General features: G+C 49.0%; 1 protein-coding gene across 2 annotated transcripts in view; it reads left to right on the top strand.

Moving 5' to 3' along the window:
* Nucleotides 1-19,541, top strand: part of MID1 (midline 1) — a 184,599-nt gene that overhangs the window by 51,573 nt on the left and 113,485 nt on the right. The window contains exon 2 of one of the 2 annotated variants that reach the window (XM_047765353.1): nt 5,812-6,413. In XM_047765353.1, coding sequence (XP_047621309.1) covers nt 5,868-6,413 — 546 coding nt within the window. In that variant the 5' untranslated portion in view covers nt 5,812-5,867. Of the gene's footprint in view, nt 1-5,811; nt 6,528-19,541 lie in introns of both variants that reach the window. The other variant, XM_047765352.1, reaches the window with a different exon arrangement.

Below are 19,541 nucleotides of genomic sequence, written 5' to 3'. Positions count from 1 at the left end.
ACCAGGAGGTTTGGCGGGCAGAGGGGTTTGGGAGGGAAGCCAACGCATCCCTGAGATGCAGTCTGATTGAGGCCCTTTCCGTGAATGAAGGCCAAGTACTGTCCCTCCTGAGCTGGAATTATGAAAAGAGATGGCACCGCGAGATGCGAGCCCAGCAGTCATTCTCAGAGCAGCAGTACGCAAATCAACAACCAACCTAGATGGCGTTGTGATAGATGGCTGGCCGGCCCCATTGGGAACATTTAGGCTTTGATGAGCTGGAGGAGAAGTCGGCAGTGGTCAGAGGGAGGAAAGCCAGAAAAGATGCATCTCAGCGGTACACAGAATGGGCGGGGGTGGGGTAAAGGAAGGAGGGAGAGGTGTGGACAATAAATAGCCATTTATTAATTTTCCATTTTAAAGAAGTGCTGGCCCCCACAGTCTTGAATCCCGAAGGAAGTTGCTTGAAAAGATGTCTTACAACCAGTGCTTCCAGCATCCGGGGCTTAACTGCATCCTGTTGTTGGACATTAAGATAACTCTGGCTCGGGTCGCCAGTGTCAGAATGTCAGACATGTGGACAGGGAGAAGTCTCAACAAGGCTCTTTCCTTCTGCGGGACGGCGCGGGTGCTCCAAAAAGCACGCGCGCCCGAACAAAGGACCCTCCCCTCTTTATCCCCAACGCAGGTGTGATGTACCCGTCCCCTTGCCATGGGTCAGGTCAGGGCACACACTCTTCCCGCTTGGCTCATGGAAACAAATTGTTGCTGGGCGAAGAGGGAAACAGGAAGGGGGTCGCAGGGCCATTTCCACCCGAAACCAGAGCCAAACGGAGTCACCAAGATTTCCTTTAATAGAAAAGACGTGATGCTACGTTCCGCACTGTGACCACAGACTCTGCTGCTGAGGGATCGGACTGGAGTGAATTGGAGGGAACATCTGTGGACCCTTGGACAGGGACACACAGCTAATCGCTAGCAGAGCCGTGGATCACCCTAGATCCCCTGGCCACCTGCCCAGCTTTCTCACTCAACTGTTCTCTGCCCTGTTCGGAACCACAAAAGGTGGACAGACAGAGGCGTGAGCTGTGACTTGTTCCCATCCCTGGTTTGTTGCAGGGGTTCCCATGATTACCGACGTCCTCCTCGGAATGGGAACCGATCAGCCCATTCAGAAAAATGTTGAGCTATAGAATTTCCTGACAATCATAAGCACGTGTGATTTCCTGCCATTGTCGTGATGGCTGAGGCGCGCGCGCGCATGCGCGTGCTTTAATTGGAGGCCTGGAAATTAGAGGAGTTCAGGAAAGAAAAAAAGATACCATTTTGCACAAACTCTGCCCCTACGCCCCGGCCCCTGCACCTCTGGGTTTGTGATCCCCGTCTCATCTTCTGCAGTGCACTGTGCACGTTGCCTCCTTCGGGAAGCTTCCTCATCCTCTCCCCCGACCCCCCCCCACCCCCAGTTGCTGGCACGTGTCTTTTGTTGTGTTGGATACCCGTTTGTATTTTCTCTTCCTTAATAGACCAAAAGGTCACTGAAGGAGGGGCCAGGTGTTAGCATGACTTGTCCTGGGACACAGTACCTCGAGGGAATTCAGTTCCAGGCTGAAAGAATGAATGGCATTCATTTCTCAAGCAAAGCTATTTTAGGAGGTTCTGCTGTGGTGCAGTGGGTTAAGAATCTGACTGCAGTGGTTTGGGTTGCTGTGCAGGTGTGGGTTAAATCCCCAGCCTGGCGCCGTGGGTGAAAGGATCCGGTGTCGCCATAGTTACAGTATAGGTCGCAGCTGTGGCTGGGATTCAGTCCCTGGCCTGGGAACTTCTGTATGCGGTGGGTGTAGCCATAAAAAGGAAAAAAAAAAAAAGATACTTTAAAGAGAGCTGGAAAGTAAACTGTGCTATTTTTTCTTAAAGATAAGAAATGGCATGCATGCTTAGTAGCACTATATTGTTGGGTAGTTTCATAAGAATATTGCTACCATGGCAGAATCTCGATAAAAGTAGTAAAGATGAGATGCACGGTAGCTCTCAAATCAAAATCCCTTCCTTTCTGGCAGCATACAGGCAAAAGGTTGAGAAAATTGGCTGAACCTGATGTTGCATCTAGATATTTGGTCATCAGTGCGTATAATGAACTAACCTTTATAGCATAGACACTTGCATAAAGCACAGCGCCAAGCGCCATGGCAATCAAAGGAAAAAGGTCCAGTTCTGAGCAGCTGTTACTAAATCATTCTTACGTGAATTGCCCCTGAGCACTTGACTCACATCATGCCCATTGATGTTGGGGTGAAATCGCATGGCATGGCATTTCCCGTTAGCACTGGCAACTTGTACATGCTTGTCGAAGCTGTCTTCCACCAGCGGGGCCATTGTTGCCCACACAGCGTTTTATTCATACCTCTCAGAGTGCTTTTCGTTGCTGTTTTGGCTAGCCATACGTGTCTCTCTCTTCTCCCGAACATGGGTCAGCAGAATAAGATGCGCACGCCAAATCCAGCTTGCCACCTGCTTTCGTGAATATGATGCTATTGGACAGCCACGATCATTTCATGGATTGCATGTGACTGCTTTTGCGCGCGACGGTGGAGGGTTGAGGACTTGCAGCAGAGACTCTGACCTGCGGTGCCAAAAATATTTCCTCTCTTGGCCTCGATAGAAAAACCTCTGTTGGAATATATTGAGAGATCCTTGAGGTTGCAGTGGTTACCTTTCATTCTTTTTGCTTTCAACCCCAGCACCAGTACCTGTACTGACTCCGTGAGTGGTTGAGTCTTACCATGCACAAGGTGCTGTTCCAGGCGCTGGCGCTCCAGGGCTCCGAGAGCACACCAAAGGTTCTGCTCTTGTGGAGCTGACAGTCTAGTGGTGGGGCCATGGGGAGGGATGGGGCGGTGACCCAACTGATAGACTCTGTCGGCGATGAGAACCACGGAAGAAAACAAACTGAGATGGGGGGGGGGGGCAGAGGGTTGCCCCGATGGGTGGGTGGGGGGGGGTGGCTGTGGTGGAAGCAGGGGCATAATTGGTTTTATGTGAGTTCACAGAGAAGGTGACCCTGGAGCAGAGTCGCTCGGATTCCAAAGACCTTGCAGAAGGGAGACAGGACGTGCTTGGCGCGTTTGGGGACATCATAAGGAGGCTATGTGCCCGGAGCAGAACGGGGATCGTGTGGGAGGGGATGAAGTCACTGTCTGAGCCTCTGTTTTCTGGGGCTGGTTTTATTCTGGTGAACTTCTCCCTGAGGGAGATGGGGAACCCCGGGAGGGGAGAGGAGAGGAGACGGGGTGGCGGGGGGGGGGGGCTCTTGTCCTGTTTTAATAGGTTCTCTGACTTCCAACGGGGGGCTCGACTGTGTGGGGGACGGCAAGAGTGAGCAGAAGCCAGGAGACCGTTTAGACAGGTGCTGTGCTGATCCAGGTAGGAGAGGAGCTTGGCTTGGCCCGTGATCGCAGAGCCAATTTTAACAAGGATAAGGAGGGAGCCAGATTCTGGCTTCTCGGGCCGACTCCGGACCTGGCCTTCAGGAGACATCTCTAGAGTAAAATGTCAGCGTTTCCATTGGGGTCGCCAATGGAATCACCAATGGAATCGCCTCTAGAAATTCTGACGGTACCCCTCGGGGGGATGGAATCCTGGCACCTGCATAAAAATGCAGTCATCAGAGCCCTCCAGACATAGGTGACACTCAGCCCTCCCTCCGGTGGGAACCATTCACAGGCGGTTTTGGTTTCACCTGAGAACAAATCCGACCAAAGGGGCTACGTTATTCCTTTGCTTCACACGCTTCTGGTGGGAGAGGTGACCAGAAATCGGATCTAGAGACACTTCCGTTTTGCCTCGATTAACCAAAAATAATGATCAAGAGGGAAAACCTTGCCATTTCTTCCAAGCCATCTGTAGGAAGAGTTGGCCGAGACCAAGCAGGGATGGTGCGTTTCTCAGAGCAGCCGCGCTGGGGCTTCCACTGCAGGTTGTGGGCAGATGAGTGGTCTTTCACAGTTTCCAGCCTCAGCTGCCCGTTTATCCTTTCTTACGCAGTTTGTCTCAGCAGACGGCTGAAGAGCTTTTTAAGATGCCTGGCTCCTGTAAAGGCAGCAGCTCTTGCATTTTTAACAAGCTCGGCACATACTTTCCCCTTTTCATGATCAGTTACTGTTCAGTTGATAACAGGAGGCGCATTAGTTTAACCAAAAGCACCGCGTGGTATTTCTGAGAGATGCTATTGCCGAGAGGGTCAGGCTATTTGAGAAACGGTGAATTTTGTCAATAAATGGAGGTGTGAATACAAAAAGGCTGATTGTCAGAATCACTCAGCGTAGCTTTGGATGTGAAGCCTTCCCATGGATCCGGCTGAGAACCCCCCCCCCCCCCCCCCCCGCCCCCGGAGGGTGGTGTGAACCTCGCATCCCCTGGGTGAGTTGCCCGATTCTCCCACAGCCCGCGCTGGGCTGCCTCTAATACGCCCATCACTGTTGCACGGACCTCTGCTAATGGCCTTGAAAGGGAGAAGGTTCAAAGAGGCTTGGTTCCCAGGCCTGCTAATGAGCATGAGGCCTCTTCCCTCTTAATGAGCCGGGGTGTTTGTGGGATTCTTTGCCGTCCCCTTTTTGAAGGGGGTGGGGGGGCGGTGGTGGCAGGGGCAGGCGAGATCTCAAAAGCAGCAAGTCTTCAGTGGGGAACGTGCAGCTGGGCCACCCCAAGGCAGCCTGGAGGGGAGCAACAAAGCCGGCGAAGGTCATGCCCGGGCCACCGTGGCTCGGAGTGTGAGGCTGGACCTCCCGCCAGCCCGGCCTTTCGCTGGTGACAGTGACAAGCCCTTGATGGGAGTTTTTAGGCCGGGAGGGCTGTGCGGGGGTCCGGCGGGCCGCCCTTGTAAGCCTCCTCGGGGGAGCACAGCGACCTTCGGCTGCTTTCTAAAGTGTAATCGTCACCTTTGTTCTAAGTTAGCAAATGAATGTTGTAGCCACTACAATCCTTGTTCTCAGGAGCCACATCCTTATTAGTCACTGGTACCCCCCCCCCCCAGCTCGCTGCAGCCGCTCCAAAGGCCCCCACATATTCACATATTTTTCCCTGCTTCTCTCTGCCCACCCACGTCCCACTGCCGGATTCAACAATGGAATTATTCAGAAGAGTAGCAAATGCATGCCAGAAACGTTGCGTCTCTCACGGCCATCTCTGTGAAAGTCAGTGTTTTTTGTTTTGTTTTTTCCTCCCCTCGGGAATATATTTTGGAAGCTGACACCCTGTGTTTAAGCCTTATCATTTCCACGGAAGTCGGGCATTTCGTTTCATGTACATTTCATGCCCACGTTTCTGCCTTTCTCTTCCTCTGAAGCCTGGCTTGGCATTGCAGAGCCTCAGCCCTTAAAAAGCCCAGATACTTAACATCTAAATTCATCGATTCCAAGTTAGAAAACACTCTAGAGTTCATTAGTGAGCACTTCTACCTTTTCCCGGTCAGCGCGAGGAGACCTTGGCCGTGAGGCAGTAAGATGATTGTGATGAGACAAGGAAATGAGGGTTTTAGGAGCCTGCCAGTTGGGAGGGAGTGAGACCCGTTAAAGAGCAAAATGAAAACAAACAAACACACAAACGACTGCTTTTAGCGACGAGAACCTTGAGGAGATGTTGGCCGGTCTGCTGGCTTCGGGTGTGTTTCCCGCTCCTTCGTTCCCCAGCGAAGAGAGAGAGAGTTACTTGGAATGTACACACATTTATCCTCCCCTGACCTGTGTTCGGAGTTATTCTGAGATGCACTCCAAGCTGACAGCCCCCCATGGCTGCCCCCCTCGTGCCTAATCCGATCTTACGTTCTGTTTCCAGATAGCTGATCAGCTTCCTTGGATTTTGCTGATGACCCAGGAGAGCTTTGCCTGAAGATGGAAACACTGGAGTCGGAGCTGACCTGCCCTATTTGTCTGGAGCTCTTTGAGGACCCTCTCCTGCTCCCCTGCGCACACAGCCTCTGCTTCAACTGCGCCCACCGCATCCTGGTGTCACACTGCGCCACCAACGAGTCTGTGGAGTCCATCACCGCCTTCCAGTGCCCCACCTGCCGGCATGTCATCACGCTCAGCCAGCGAGGTCTAGACGGGCTCAAGCGCAACGTCACCCTGCAAAACATCATCGACAGGTTCCAGAAAGCCTCCGTGAGCGGGCCCAACTCCCCCAGCGAGACGCGCCGCGAGCGGGCCTTCGACGCCAACAGCATGAGCTCCGCCGAGAAAGTCCTCTGCCAGTTCTGTGACCAGGATCCTGCCCAGGACGCGGTGAAGACCTGTGTCACTTGCGAAGTGTCCTACTGTGACGAGTGCCTGAAAGCCACTCACCCGAACAAGAAGCCCTTTACAGGCCATCGTCTGATTGAGCCCATCCCGGACTCGCACATCCGGGGGCTGATGTGCCTGGAGCACGAGGATGAGAAGGTGAATATGTACTGTGTGACCGATGACCAGTTAATCTGTGCCTTGTGTAAACTGGTTGGGCGGCACCGCGATCATCAGGTGGCAGCTTTGAGTGAGCGCTATGACAAATTGAAGGTTAGTCCGATCCGCCTTAAGCCAACCCCTTTCTGCCAGCAAATGTCACGGGAAAAAAAAAAAAAGTGTATTCATTGCTAGTTATGTGGCAGGTGAAGGTTTTCTCTTCGCCTTTGTTATCTGATTCGTTGTAGCATGTTTTTTTGGCAGCCTCTCCATGTTACACAATAAGGGTGTCTTGTAAAAGTTGACTGCCGCTTGTGATTGCAGCGTTGTCAAGGTGAAGGTGAACGGGGGGAAAAAATTGGGATCATTTTCAGTCCTTGTAGTTGAGAGAGAGAGAGAGAGAGAGAAAGAGAAAGGGAGAGGGGGAGAGAGAGAAGAAGGAATGGCAGATGCAGTCTAGGCGTGAGCATTTTGGGGGGAGCATTTATTTTTCTCACGCATCAGGGAAAATGAATTTCACGTGCATCGTGCCTCGATCCAGTTACTGCCCAAACGAAAGAACAGAAGGAAGAGTTGCCTGTAGCAAATGTGGGATTTTCGAGGACATGCGACCTTTTAGGCCTTGTGCAAATGATATCCAGCTTATTGGTGACCTAGAGTGTTCCGACCATCTCGGGTTTCACGAAAGAATGCCTTCCCGTGGAGGCTTTTTATTCCAGAAGGTTTCAGGCAGGACTGTTTGAGCTGCACTTTTAATGTGACATTATTAACTGAAGTGCAGCTCGGGGAGTGATAATTAATATGCCTTTATGTCGGGTTTCAAAATCACTCTCTGGATACGGAGAGAAGGCACCAAGGAGGAAGGAAGCCAGGTCTTCAGATGTCCGTTCATCTGCGGGCGCCGGTGGGTCTAATTATTGCAAACTCAGCCGAGAGAGTTTGCTCGGAGAGTGTGCCGCTCCGCATCCTCGGTTCACCCGCTCATTTTAGATCACCAGATGCCAATTAAAAGGAAGGGAAGTATAAATTAAGAGCTTGGGGTAAATAGATGCTGAAGTCCCTCCTAGGACGAACACACACCGTGTTGTTGGGCAAACAAAAATGAATCACACGCTCAAAAGTGTCAGCGCTCAGCACACATCACATCATTGCCTCTCACAACTGGTTCCTCTCGCTTCGCCTCGGCGCCGATGGGGGCTGGTGTTTCCTGGGACCGTGTAGATTATTTGGGGGGGCGCCGGGGTGAGCGGACCCCATCTGGGGTTTGGTTTGGCTCTTTGCTGAGGTTGGCAGGCTCACGCGAACCCCTGCTTGCAGATGTCCCTCAGGAAACAAAAGCATCACCTGGGTCGCACGCCTCCCTCACCCTGTCCATTGCCGACCGGTGCAAATCCAGCCTTAGGAAGCTAAGCCCGAGGATCGAGGTGATACAGACAAGGAAGACAGATGCTGATTGGTTTTCTGGTGGTGCACAAAGGTAGCCAAAAAACACACCTCCGAAGCGCAGAAGAGCAAAGGCAACGTGTGTACCCATGGTGCCACTGAAACCAGTTCGTGCGCAATTGTCAGGACTGTCACATTTTTAAAAAACCAAGCTGATCCTTCCCTCTCCTTTTTTGGCTGGCGATGGAATGTTTAGGATGATTGTTGGCTTTCCAAGAGGGAAACGTACCAGATCGGTGTTATTTCTTAACCCCCCCCCCAAAAAAAGTTCCTTTAATTGGATTAACCCTGCTTTGAATGACCATTTGTCAAAGCACCACAAAGACGGTGGCTGTTCAGCAGCTCCCAGACTTGAATTGTAAACCTGATGGTCAAGTCCTCACCTGTGTACCGTCCCGGAGGCGTTCTTCTTATTTCCATAACATCTCCGAGTTTATGAGGAGACACCTCCATGCTCCAGCCCTTTATGGGGTGACAATGAAACGCTTCGGTTATGAGCCCTGCGCTCTTGTCTAATCAAGCCAGTGGCTTAGCGGTCGTTGATCCTGTCATCAGGGGGGCCTGACAATGAACAGTCTTGTAGATTTCCTCTTCTAAGGACAGCAATCGAAGCCTACCAACAGCACCCAGTGCACCGAAACACGTTTATAGCTGCTCAACAAAGTATGCTTATAAGCACTTATTTACAGCCATTTCGGAAAAGTTGCTTATGAGCATTTAAACAAACAGCATGCCAGCACAGCCTGTTTGTTCGAGAACATGTCACAAGTTGGAATTAAAAAACAAAATTGTGGCGTGTGTGACATTTGGGTAGCTCTGCTCTTTCAAAACCTAAGAACAAGATCCACATTGACTTTCTGCAGCAAGTAATAGCTTCGTGAAAGGACCAAAAGCAAGAAAGGGGGTTTTTAAAATTCCTTTGGCCTGAAAAAGTAAACGTGTTCTGTTAGTTTGTTTTCTTGAGGCTTTAGCATCTCATACAGAAATGGAATGGTGATGATGTGGAAACAAAAAGCGTGGAGAAATGTGAGGATGTTTTCATTGATAACACGATAGGTTTGCTTAATTATTTGAATATGTAAGGACTCAGGTGTCTCCTGTTGGAAAATGTTTTCGACTTGTTTTATTTTGTTTTTTTGACTGTGCCCGTGACATGTGGAGGTTCCCACACCAGGGAGTGAACCCTCGCCACAGCAGTAATGATGCCAACTCCTTAACAGCTAGGCCACCAGGGAACTCCTGAAAAAAATTTTTTTTTTTTTTTACTTCTGTTGGTATAAGTCCATTATTTGAAGAAAGGAAATCTGCAATGATTATGAAGTATAATTATTTCTTGCAATAACTCTCAACTTTGAGGGGCGTGTTTTACTCGGATTAGCTCTCAGTAAACATGAATTGATATAAAGAATTGGAATATACTTTTGTACATTACAACTTTGTTGTTAGACACAAAAGGGGAAAAAAAAAACTTTAAAATTCCAGCATGCAGAATTCATGCAAATACAGGAGTTCCCGTCGTGGCGCAGTGGTTAACGAATCCAACTAGGAACCATGAGGTTGCGGGTTCGGTCCCTGCCCTTGCTCAGTGGGTTGACGATCTGGCGTTGCCGTGAGCTGTGGTGTAGGTTGCAGACGCGGCTCGGATCCCGCGTTGCTGTGGCTCTGGTGTTGGCCAGTGGCTACAGCTCCGATTCAACCCCTAGCCTGGGAACCTCCATATGTCGCGGCAGCGGCCCAAAGAAATAGCAAAAAGACCAAAAAAAAAAAAAAAAAAAGTCATGCAAATACAGTCTTTCACATCAGTTGAAATAGCATCAAGTCAAGACTTTAATAATACTTTTTGGAGTTCCCATCGTGACTCAGCACTCAACGAACCCAACTAGTATTCGTGAAGATGTGGGTTCGATCGCTGGCCTCACTCAGTGGGTTAAGGATCTGGCGTTGCCGTGAGCTGTGGAGTAGGTCCCAGACGTGGCTCGGATCTGGTGCTGCTGTGGCTGTGGTGTAGGCTGGCTGCTACAGCTCTGATTCGGCCCCTAGCCTGGGAACCTCCATATGCTGTGAGTGCGGCCCTTAAAAAAAGGCCAAAAAAAGAATCTAATACTTTTTGAGACAATGCATTGGGAAGTACTCATAAAATATTGAGGCAAAGAGAAAATTAAACCAGCATTTCCCGAACTCTGATTTTAGATAAGAAGAGAAAAGTCTTCCTGCCAAATGCCTAAGTCTTTAAATGGAGCATATCCTAGTGGGGGCCTTTTCACAGCCTTCTAATTGAATTTGAAGAAGCTTCTGGGTCCTCTGTCCTTGGATTAAACGTTTGATTTGCGAAGTTCATCACATGTAAGAGAATTTAATATAACGCATTCCAGAGTTTTCAGGGAATTACGGTGCGGTAATTCCTTGTCTTCTGTTCCAACATACGGTCTTGGAGCTCTTGTTTCTTTTCTAGTCACACCTCTAAAAAATACACAACCTGGGAAAAAGTGACCTTTCCTTGCCCCTCAGTTTCAGCGTAGTCCCACTTCAAGCTAGCTGAGGCTGAAGCTACCAGTCGTGGTTTTGCTGTTGTGACTCTCCATGAGCCACTGTGGGCAGGTGGGGGAGTTTCTTTGTGTCATACCCCTTTCCATGGATCATCCCATTGTAATTTGATAGAAATTCGCCACGGGTTCCGATGAAATCTCAGCTTCCTCTCTAGCCCTTGTCATCTGAAGGTGAAGACGTGGCATTTCACTCTTGGGCTTCTTCATTTATAGGTCGTATGTTTTTAACATGTTTGAAAGTCGCAGACTTTATTTGCCGTTGGGGGAGGCGTAAGTGGATACCGGGTTCAACTTTTTCCTTTGGCCTTAGAATTTCTATAAGTTGTTTCGTCTTTGAAAATAGTAGCAGGTATAGTACAGATTCCAGTGAGAGGGTGTGTGTCTGTGGGTGCGTGCGTGTGTGTTACCCACATATGTGGAAAGAGGCCAGGGATGCTGCTGTGCCCTACGGGGTGCAGGATGTGCCCCCATCCCGCAGAGAGTTGTCTGGTCCCAACTCTCAGTGGTGCCCAGGCTGAGACAGCTTCATCTGTGAGAAGAGTCAATTGTTTATCACTGCATGAATCCGCTAGGGCTGCCGCAACAAGGGACCCCAGATTAGGTGGCTTAAAGGAAAGAAACGGATTGCCTCAGAGTTTTGGAGGCTAGAAGTTCAGAATCGAAGTGCCAGCACAGTCGCTTCCTTTTGAGGGCTTGGAGCGAAGGCTGTGTCCCAGGTCCCTCTCCTTGGGTTGTAGGTGGCTGTCCTCTCTCTGTGTGCTTGTCTTTGTGTTCAAACTTCCTCTTAAAAGGACACCAGTCGTCTTGGATGAAGGGCCCCTCTACTCCAGTATGACCGCAGCTTAACCAATTACAGCCGCAGTGACCTTCTTCCTAGATAAGGTCACATTCTGATGTATTCGGGGTTCGGGCTTCACCGTATGAAAGTCGAGGGGCTGCAGTTCAGCCCATAACAATCACTTACTCCAGCGTATACCTAGTTATCTAGTCAGCTGAACACATGGTATGTCTCCGTTGAGGATTTAAGCACCTTAGGTTAGGCAGAGACCTTTGGCTCCCATTGTTCCATCCCTCACCTAAGACTGACCACAGGGTCTTGCAGATAATGAATTCTCAGTAAATACTTGCCAGCAGCTTCATGGATGATCAGCCGTACATGACCATTTAAATTCAGTTTGTAATTCATTTTGTGGATAGCCATTCTTGTATATGACAACTAATTCTGTAAGATAATTTCTCCTAAGCGTGGAGCCAGATATGTTTTTATATTTTATCTAGCTGGGCACGAGTCATCATTTTGGTCTATATTGCATTTTGGTGCTTTAAATTTCATGGCGTGAATTTTGGTAAACTAGATCTCAGGTAAGTTTAGAACAGCTCACATTGCTTTTGTGCTTCTAAGCGGTGGACATTTCATAGACCCATTATACCTACTATTTCACTTATCTGCCCCTCAACTGTATCTGATATGGAGGGGTTTTGGGGAGGTCATGCAAACGTGAGTTAATACCTGTTTCATAAATGAAGGCAATAGGAACAGAAATAGTCCCCCGGCTTCATGGAGCTTACAGTTGAGCAAAGGCTTCTGGTGGGTAGCTATTTTCTCTGTTGGTGGTGGAGAGAGGCACGCTGTGCCCAGAGCAGGGACACCAAGCCCCGACCCGAGAGATGGAGAAAGGCTTCCTGGAAGAAGGGCCATCACACCCAGCACTGCCAAGCTTTTTTATTAGAAAGCGATGTCAAATTTACTAGATATCCATACATTCTTTGGTATCAGTCATTCTTTTTTATTTATTTCTTTATTTTTACCACTTATGACATCCCTCGGGTAACCCTGGATCCCTTTTCAAACTAGTTCACACTAAAGCTAGGCTAGATTTTAATCTAAGCATAGATATACCTTAGGACATTTTATCACACGATGCTTTTGGGGATACCCGAGTGTCAGACAGAGGTCTTCCAAAATGTTGTGCTTTGTATGAAGTCCCACTCGTTTCAACTGGGCCCTTCAAAATGCAGTTCTGTTTGTGCTTATTTGCCAGGAACATTTCTTTAGTCTGCAATGTGTTTTTTTAAGACTTCACATGTGGTACAAAACAGTTTTCACATATTTATAAAATATGCAAAACCTATATTCTAATTGTCTTTGGTGCAAAAACTATTTACGATACGCGAGTCAGAGAAGACATCTCCAGGGATATGTTCTGAACAGTAAGCTCAAGGCTCCATCTTTTTCCTTTCTCCTTTCCCTCCGTCTTTTCCGCCTGAGAAGTCCCCTGTCCCTCCTTCACCTACAGAGAGGAACGTCTTATTGCCTGATGATTTCTTGTTATTGGAATCATCTTTGAGAAGCTGAGAGAGTTCTGGGAAATGCACAGACAGGTACACAAGGTACCTTTCAGTTGTGTGGCTGTGTAAACCAATGTAATTCTTGAGCATGTTGCTTAGCTTAAGTTCGCCTGTAAAACGGGGCCACTCATTTACTTACTCAGAGTTCCTGGGTGGCCTAGCAGTTAAGGATCCGGCATTGTCACTGCTGTGGCTTGGGTTACTGCTGTGGCACAGGTGGGATCCCTGGCCTGGGAACCTCTGAATGCTGCAGGTGCTGCCCCCAACATAGAATGTACTTACTCTTGTAGTAACTGGGGAGAACGAAATAAAATGTTTCCTGTAACCCCTCAGCCTTGTGCCTGGCAATAGATCAGAATCGAACAATACTGTAAGAAACCAAGGGAAAATGGGATGGGTAAGGTGTGGACTTGGGAGGCAGACCGCCTGCCAGTTATTTGTGAACCACTGCTTTTCGTCTTGTGAGATAGGCGTCCACGTTGTTGCTTTCCTGTGTTTTCTCCTTCTTTGTGTCAAGCACCTGGCAAAGGGCAGAGGCACGACAGTTGAATAAATGCTTGTTGATGGACAGCTGCAGAATGGGTGGGTTAAAGGAGTGTTTCGGGATTTGGAGGAGGAAGAGCCGACTCTGGCTCTGAGCAGACAAGAAGCCTCGCTTCAGGGTGGGAAGCTTTAAGCTGCCTTGACAGATCGGTGGATTATGCATCAAAGACGAAGAGCGAGGCGTTGCTCAGGAGTGAGGCCAGCAGAGGCCTGTTGGCGGGAATCTGTGAGGCAGCTCAGGGCTTCCAGACAAGGCCGGCCCAGAGCACAGGGTGCCCGTTGAGGGGCCTCAAGGGAGGATGTCACAAGAGTTTGAGTCTTTGAATGCCGGAGTAAAAGTTGGGGGCATTTTCACTCTTCTCTTCGTTGTATCCCTGAAGGGATTTTGTTTTTGAGAGAGAGACTGCGGTTATGTGTATTTTCCGAAGGTAAGGTCCAATGAAGATCTCAGAGAGATCAGGCTCGTTTGTCCACAGAGAAATAGAAGGGGAAAAGATATTCACATTACTCTAAATTTTTTGTGGTCTCTCTCTCTCTCTTTTTTCTTTCTCCTTTTTTTTTTTTTTTTTTTTTTGGCTGCACCCATGGCATATGGAAGTTCCTGGGCCGGGGACTGAATCCATGCCTCAGCTGCAACCTGCGCCACAGCCATGGCAATGCCAGATCCGTTACCCCACTGTGCTGGGTTGGGGATCAAACCCACGCCTCCGCCTGAGCTTCTGCAGTCAGATTTTCAACCCACTGAAGTATAGCGGGAACTCCTGTAGTCTCTTTTTTAGTTGGCCACATGAAGTAGCATCATAGGTCAAACAGCTCCCCGCCCCGACCCCCCTCCATGGCGTCACTAGAAACATGCAGACTGATGGGCGCCGATGTCTTATCCACGAAGACCAAGGAGAAATCGGAGTGATGGTTGCGGAGCCGCTCTCAGATGCAGGCATAAATGTGATTCTTTTCCTGCTTTCGTTGTGCGGTGACACACTGGCCATGAGCATGTGCTTGTTTCTTCTGATGGTTTTTTTGTTTGTTTGTTTTTTGTTTTTGTCTTTTTTTTGCTATTTCTTGGGCCTCTCCCACGGCATATGAAGGTTCCCAGGCTAGGGGTCGAATCGGAGCTGTAGCCACCAGCCTACGCCAGAGCCACAGCAACGCAGGATCTGAGCCGTGTCTGCAACCTACACCACAGCTCACGGCAACGCGGGATCGTTAACCCACTGAGCAAGGGCAGGGGCCAAACCCGCAACCTCATGGTTCCTAGTCGGATTCGTTAACCACTGCACCACGACAGGAACTCCCTTCTGACGTTTTGATCCACTGTAAGAGGGTGCTCTTCCAACCTCTGAATGCCTCCCGCAAACCTCAGTAACCTTTTAGAACCAAAGGTGACCTTGCAGGTCAGGTCGTTTCATCGCCATTATGCAGATGAGCAAACTGAGGCTGAGAGTGGTGAAAGGAGTGGCCCCAGGTCACCCGGTGAGAGGACTTGGAACTAGGACCAGAACACAAACTCCTGCTGCCCAGTCGTTCTGTGTCTCTGCAGCTAAAGGTGCACCGCCTTTCACGTGCGTCTGGCATTTCTGAGGCTTCCTTTGAGGTTTGGAGACTCAATGTAGTGATTTTACACACGCATCCAGCGGGGCTGCAGGCCACCCTCGTGGATGTAGGAGAAGGGCCCCAGGGCCAGCAGAAAAGCTGTCTTAAGGTATCCCCAAACCCACATTTCCTCCAGCTGAGCCAATGTGGACTGGGTTGGGCCATACCTCGTGCCAGGAACTGAGTTCACACAGGTGGCCCCAGGTGACCTTGGGGACACCACAAAGGAAGGAAGATGCTCCCCTGGAAACAAACGAATTGTCACTGCCACTTAACTGGGCTCACTAATTTCCCTCTTAGGGTTCGTTTTGTCCTGAATGTTTTAATAGAGGGATAATGCCTTAATTTTATTTAAATGTATAAACATGTGCAGAATATCTTTTTGTGCACAGTATTTGATTTTGTTTGTTTTATTGTTTTTTCGTCTTTTTCAGGGCCACCCCCGCGGCATATGGAGGTTCCCAGGCTAGGGGTCAAACTTCAGCTGCACCTGCCAGCCTATGCCACAGCCACAGCCATGCTAGATCCGAACTGCGTCTGCCACCTACACCCCAGCTCCCGGCAACGCCGGATCCTTAACCCACTGAGCAAGGCCAGGGATGGAACCTGCCACCTCATGGTTCCTTGTCGGATTCGTTCACCACTGCGCCACGGCAGGAACTCCTTTGAATGATTTTTCTTTCGTTCTGTTTTTTGTTTGTGCATGGCCTTTGAATGAAGGTGGACACATTTTGAAGGAACACAACGGTTCACCTTGACCAATTACAAAGTTTAAGGCTAGTATGATTTGCTGAAATTACATTAATGAAAGACTTCATTTTTTTAAGGCCGTGATATTCAGAATTCTCTTCCTTGCTCTGTCTCCGACAAATCATGGATTCGGTTCTCGGTAGGAAGACTGATCCAGTTTTGAACACGGCATAAGTAAATAAGAAGGCAGACGTGAGTGGCCGGAGAAGGTCAGTGTAGTTAAAGGTTGGGCTTGTTCTCAGTGTATGATGTAAACCTTCTGGAAACATCTGATCAGACTACATGATAAAATCCACTTCCGCTTCCAACTGAATTCACTTTATGTTCCGGACTTGGGGGCACGATACTTGATGTCTGTGTCTGCCCATGAGGGTGGCTTTTTTTTTTTTTAATAATTTTTTTTTATTTTCCCACTGTACAGCAAGGGGGTCAGGTTATCCTTACATGTGTACATTACAATTACATTTTTTCCCCCACCCTTTCTTCTGTTGCAACATGAGTATCCAGACATAGTTCTCAATGCTACTCAGCAGGATCTCCTTGTCAATCTATTCTAAGTTGTGTCTGATAAGCCCAAGCTCCCGATCCCTCCCCCTCCCTCCCCCTCCCATCAGGCAGCCACAAGTCTCTTCTCCAAGTCCATGAGTTTCTTTTCTGAGGAGATGTTCCTTTGTGCTGGATATTAGATTCCAGTTATAAGTGATATCATATGGTATTTGTCTTTGTCTTTCTGGCTCATTTCACTCAGGATGAGAGTCTCTAGTTCCATCCATGTTGCTGCAAATGTCATTATGTCATTCTTTTTTATGGCTGAGTAGTATTCCATTGTGTATGTATACCACATCTTCCTGATCCAATCATCTGTCAATGGACATTTGGGTTGTTTCCATGTCCTGGCTCTTGTGAATAGTGCTGCAATGAACATGCGGGTGCACGTGTCTCTTTGAAGTAGAGTTTTGTCCGGATAGATGCCCAAGAGTGGGATTGCGGGGTCATATGGAAGTTCTATGTATAGATTTCTAAGGTATCTCCAGACTGTTCTCCATAGTGGCTGTACCAGTTTCCATTCCCACCAACAGTGCAGGAGGGTTCCCTTTTCTCCACAGCCCCTCCAGCACTTGTTATTTGTGGATTTATTAATGATGGCCATTCTGACTGGTGTGAGGTGATATCTCATGGTAGTTTTGATTTGCATTTCTCTTATAACCAGCGATGTTGAGCATTTTTTCATGTGTTTGTTGGCCATCTGTATATCTTCTTTGGAGAAATGTCTATTCAGGTCTTTTGCCCATTTTTCCATTGATTGATTGGCTTTTTTGCTGTTGGGTTGTATAAGTTGTTTATATATTCTAGAGATTAACCCTTGTCGGTTGCATCATTTGAAACTATTTTCTCCCATTCTGTAAGTTGTCTTTTTGTTTTCTTTTGGGTTTCCTTTGCTGTGCAAAAGCTTTTCAGTTTGATGAGGTCCCATGGGTTTATTTTTGCTCTCATTTCTATTGCTTTGGGAGACTGACCTGAGAAAATATTCATGATGTTGATGTCAGAGAGTGTTTTGCCTATGTTTTCTTCTAGGAGTTTGATGGTGTCCTGTCGTATATTTAAGTCTTTCAGCCATTTGGAGTTTCTTTTTGTGCATGGTGTGAGGGTGTGTTCTAGGGAGGATGGCTTTTAAGCTGACGGAGGAGGACACATTTTGCGCTTCTCATCAAAAAAGAAAATGCTTGCAAAGTGCTTAGCGTGGTGATTGGCACATAGTAAGCATTCCATGAACGTGAGGTATCATTATATCTGGGCATTTACTGTTACAATAAAGGCTTCATTGGTGTGAATCCAATCGTGGATTTCCTGACAGTATCATCAATTCCTCAGTGGTTCCAGGGTCGATGTGTGTTTCTGGCTGACACGGGAAATGTCGAACAACCCTCGGGGGAATTATAATTGGGTGGAAACTTTGATTTGTCCTTCTTTTTAAACCACGCTAAGTAGTAAAATGGACTTTTAAGAAGCAGTGAGCAGCGGGCTGAAAGAAGGGGCCGGAAAAACAAGCACCCTCTTGAGGTCCAGGGGGGCGAGCTCGTCTTTCACGTTCCTGGTTTATTGGATGCGATCAGCACTGCAGGCATCGACAGAGGACCCCAGACTGTATCCTTGGCAAGAGAAGGGGGCATTTGGGCTTGTGCCACCACCACCGCACGTAGACACCTAGGAGACACTCGGAGGTGACACGACAGGCAGGCAGCCTGGAGCAATCACGAGCTCAGGTGGCCGGCTTCCTTTTTTGGTTGGAGGTGGGGTGCGTGTGTGTGTGTGTGTGTGTGTGTGTGTGTGTGTGAAGTGTGGAGCAGAGCCGCCCTGGGCTCGGTATTAGCAGCTCTCTCCCTCAGAACAGGAAGAACACGAGGTTTCAGTATTGGTTGGGGAGTTCCCGTTGCGGCACAGTGGTAACGAACCCGGCTAGTATCCATGAGGATGCGGGTTCGATCCCTAGCCTCGCTCAGTGGGCTAAGGATCCCGAGTTTCTGTGGCTGTGGTGTAGATTGCAGAGAGGTCTTGGATCCCGAGTTTCTGTGGCTGTGGTGTAGGCTGGCAGCTGTAACTCCAGTTCAACTCCTAGCCTGGAAACTTCCATATGCTGCAGGTGCAGCGCTAAGAAAGCAAAAGAAAAGAATATATATATAGGTTGGGGCTGAGGGAGGAGGAAAACCTGGAAGAAAGGGAGCTTGTAGGATGAGGTAGCTTTCAGCCCCCCACTGTAGTGGCCCTGGGTGGCCTGTTCCCTGTGCTCTTTTCCTTGCCATTGGGACAGAAGGCAGAGATCAGCTGTGTTGTCACCAGCCTCCTCCCTTGTACCGCTTTTACTACTTATTGGGGGGAAAAAAAAATCCAGAAAATGACAGGTTCTCTTCACTGTGCGATCGACTAGGTTCTTAGGACTGAAACAATACAGAAATCCTGAAAAGCTTCTACCCGCTTTGTGCCTCGGTCAACAGTCTTCCCCGGTCTGCTTGATCAAATCCTGCCTTTTTTTTTTTTTTTTTTTTTTTAAAAAAAAGAGGAGTTCCCATCGTGGCACAGTGGTTAACGAATCCGACTAGGAACCATGAGGTTGCGGGTTCGGTCCCTGCCCTTGCTCAGTGGGTTGACGATCCAGTGTTGCCGTGAGCTGTGGTGTAGGTTGCAGATGCGGCTCGGATCTCGCGTTGCTGTGGCTCTGGTGTTGGCCGGTGGCTACAGCTCCAATTCGACCCCTAGCCTGGGACCCTCCATATGCCGCGGGAGCGGCCGAAAGAAATAGCAAAAAGACAAAAAAGAAAGAAAAAAAAAAGAAAAGAAAAGAACCTTGATTCCCCCAAGGGATACTTGTGTTTGAGTGCTGGGTAAACTCTGGGGTTGCAGAACCGAGTCACCAAGGTCGGTGCTCGCTTCCATGGTCCAGGCGTAATTATCCGTGTTAAGTGGGTAAAAAAGGACTCTGATCCCTCGGTCCATGAGATAGTCTTGAGTGGGACTAAGCGTCCAAAATTGCTCTCTGGAGGTGCCGCTCTCTGGAAATCGCCTGATTCCAGAAGCCGAAGGGGAAACCCATTTCAAGGAACCGCAGTCACAGGCATAAAACAGGACGGCTCTGGTCCGTGAAAAACTCTGGGCCAGACCCTTTGTTTTGCAGGGTCCCCGGCGGACGGGCTGGCCTGTGAGCTGTTCCCACGTGCTTTCCTCAGAGGTCTCCGTTTCCTTCCTGCCCAGGGTTCCCAGGTTGGGTCCAGATCCAGGCTCGGGAGCACTTGATGTCACTTCCACTCTGAAAGGACCCATCTCGAGGAAGGCGCTGGGAGAGGCCACAGGAACAAATGCTCTTGTGTTGCCAGGCCAGCTGGAGGGCTGGCCCGAGCGCTCAGGCGCT

This window comes from Phacochoerus africanus, chromosome X (genome assembly GCF_016906955.1).
Source record: "Phacochoerus africanus isolate WHEZ1 chromosome X, ROS_Pafr_v1, whole genome shotgun sequence".
In the NCBI taxonomy this organism is placed as follows: Eukaryota; Metazoa; Chordata; class Mammalia; order Artiodactyla; family Suidae; genus Phacochoerus; species Phacochoerus africanus.
This window is presented reverse-complemented; position numbering and strand designations above follow the sequence as displayed.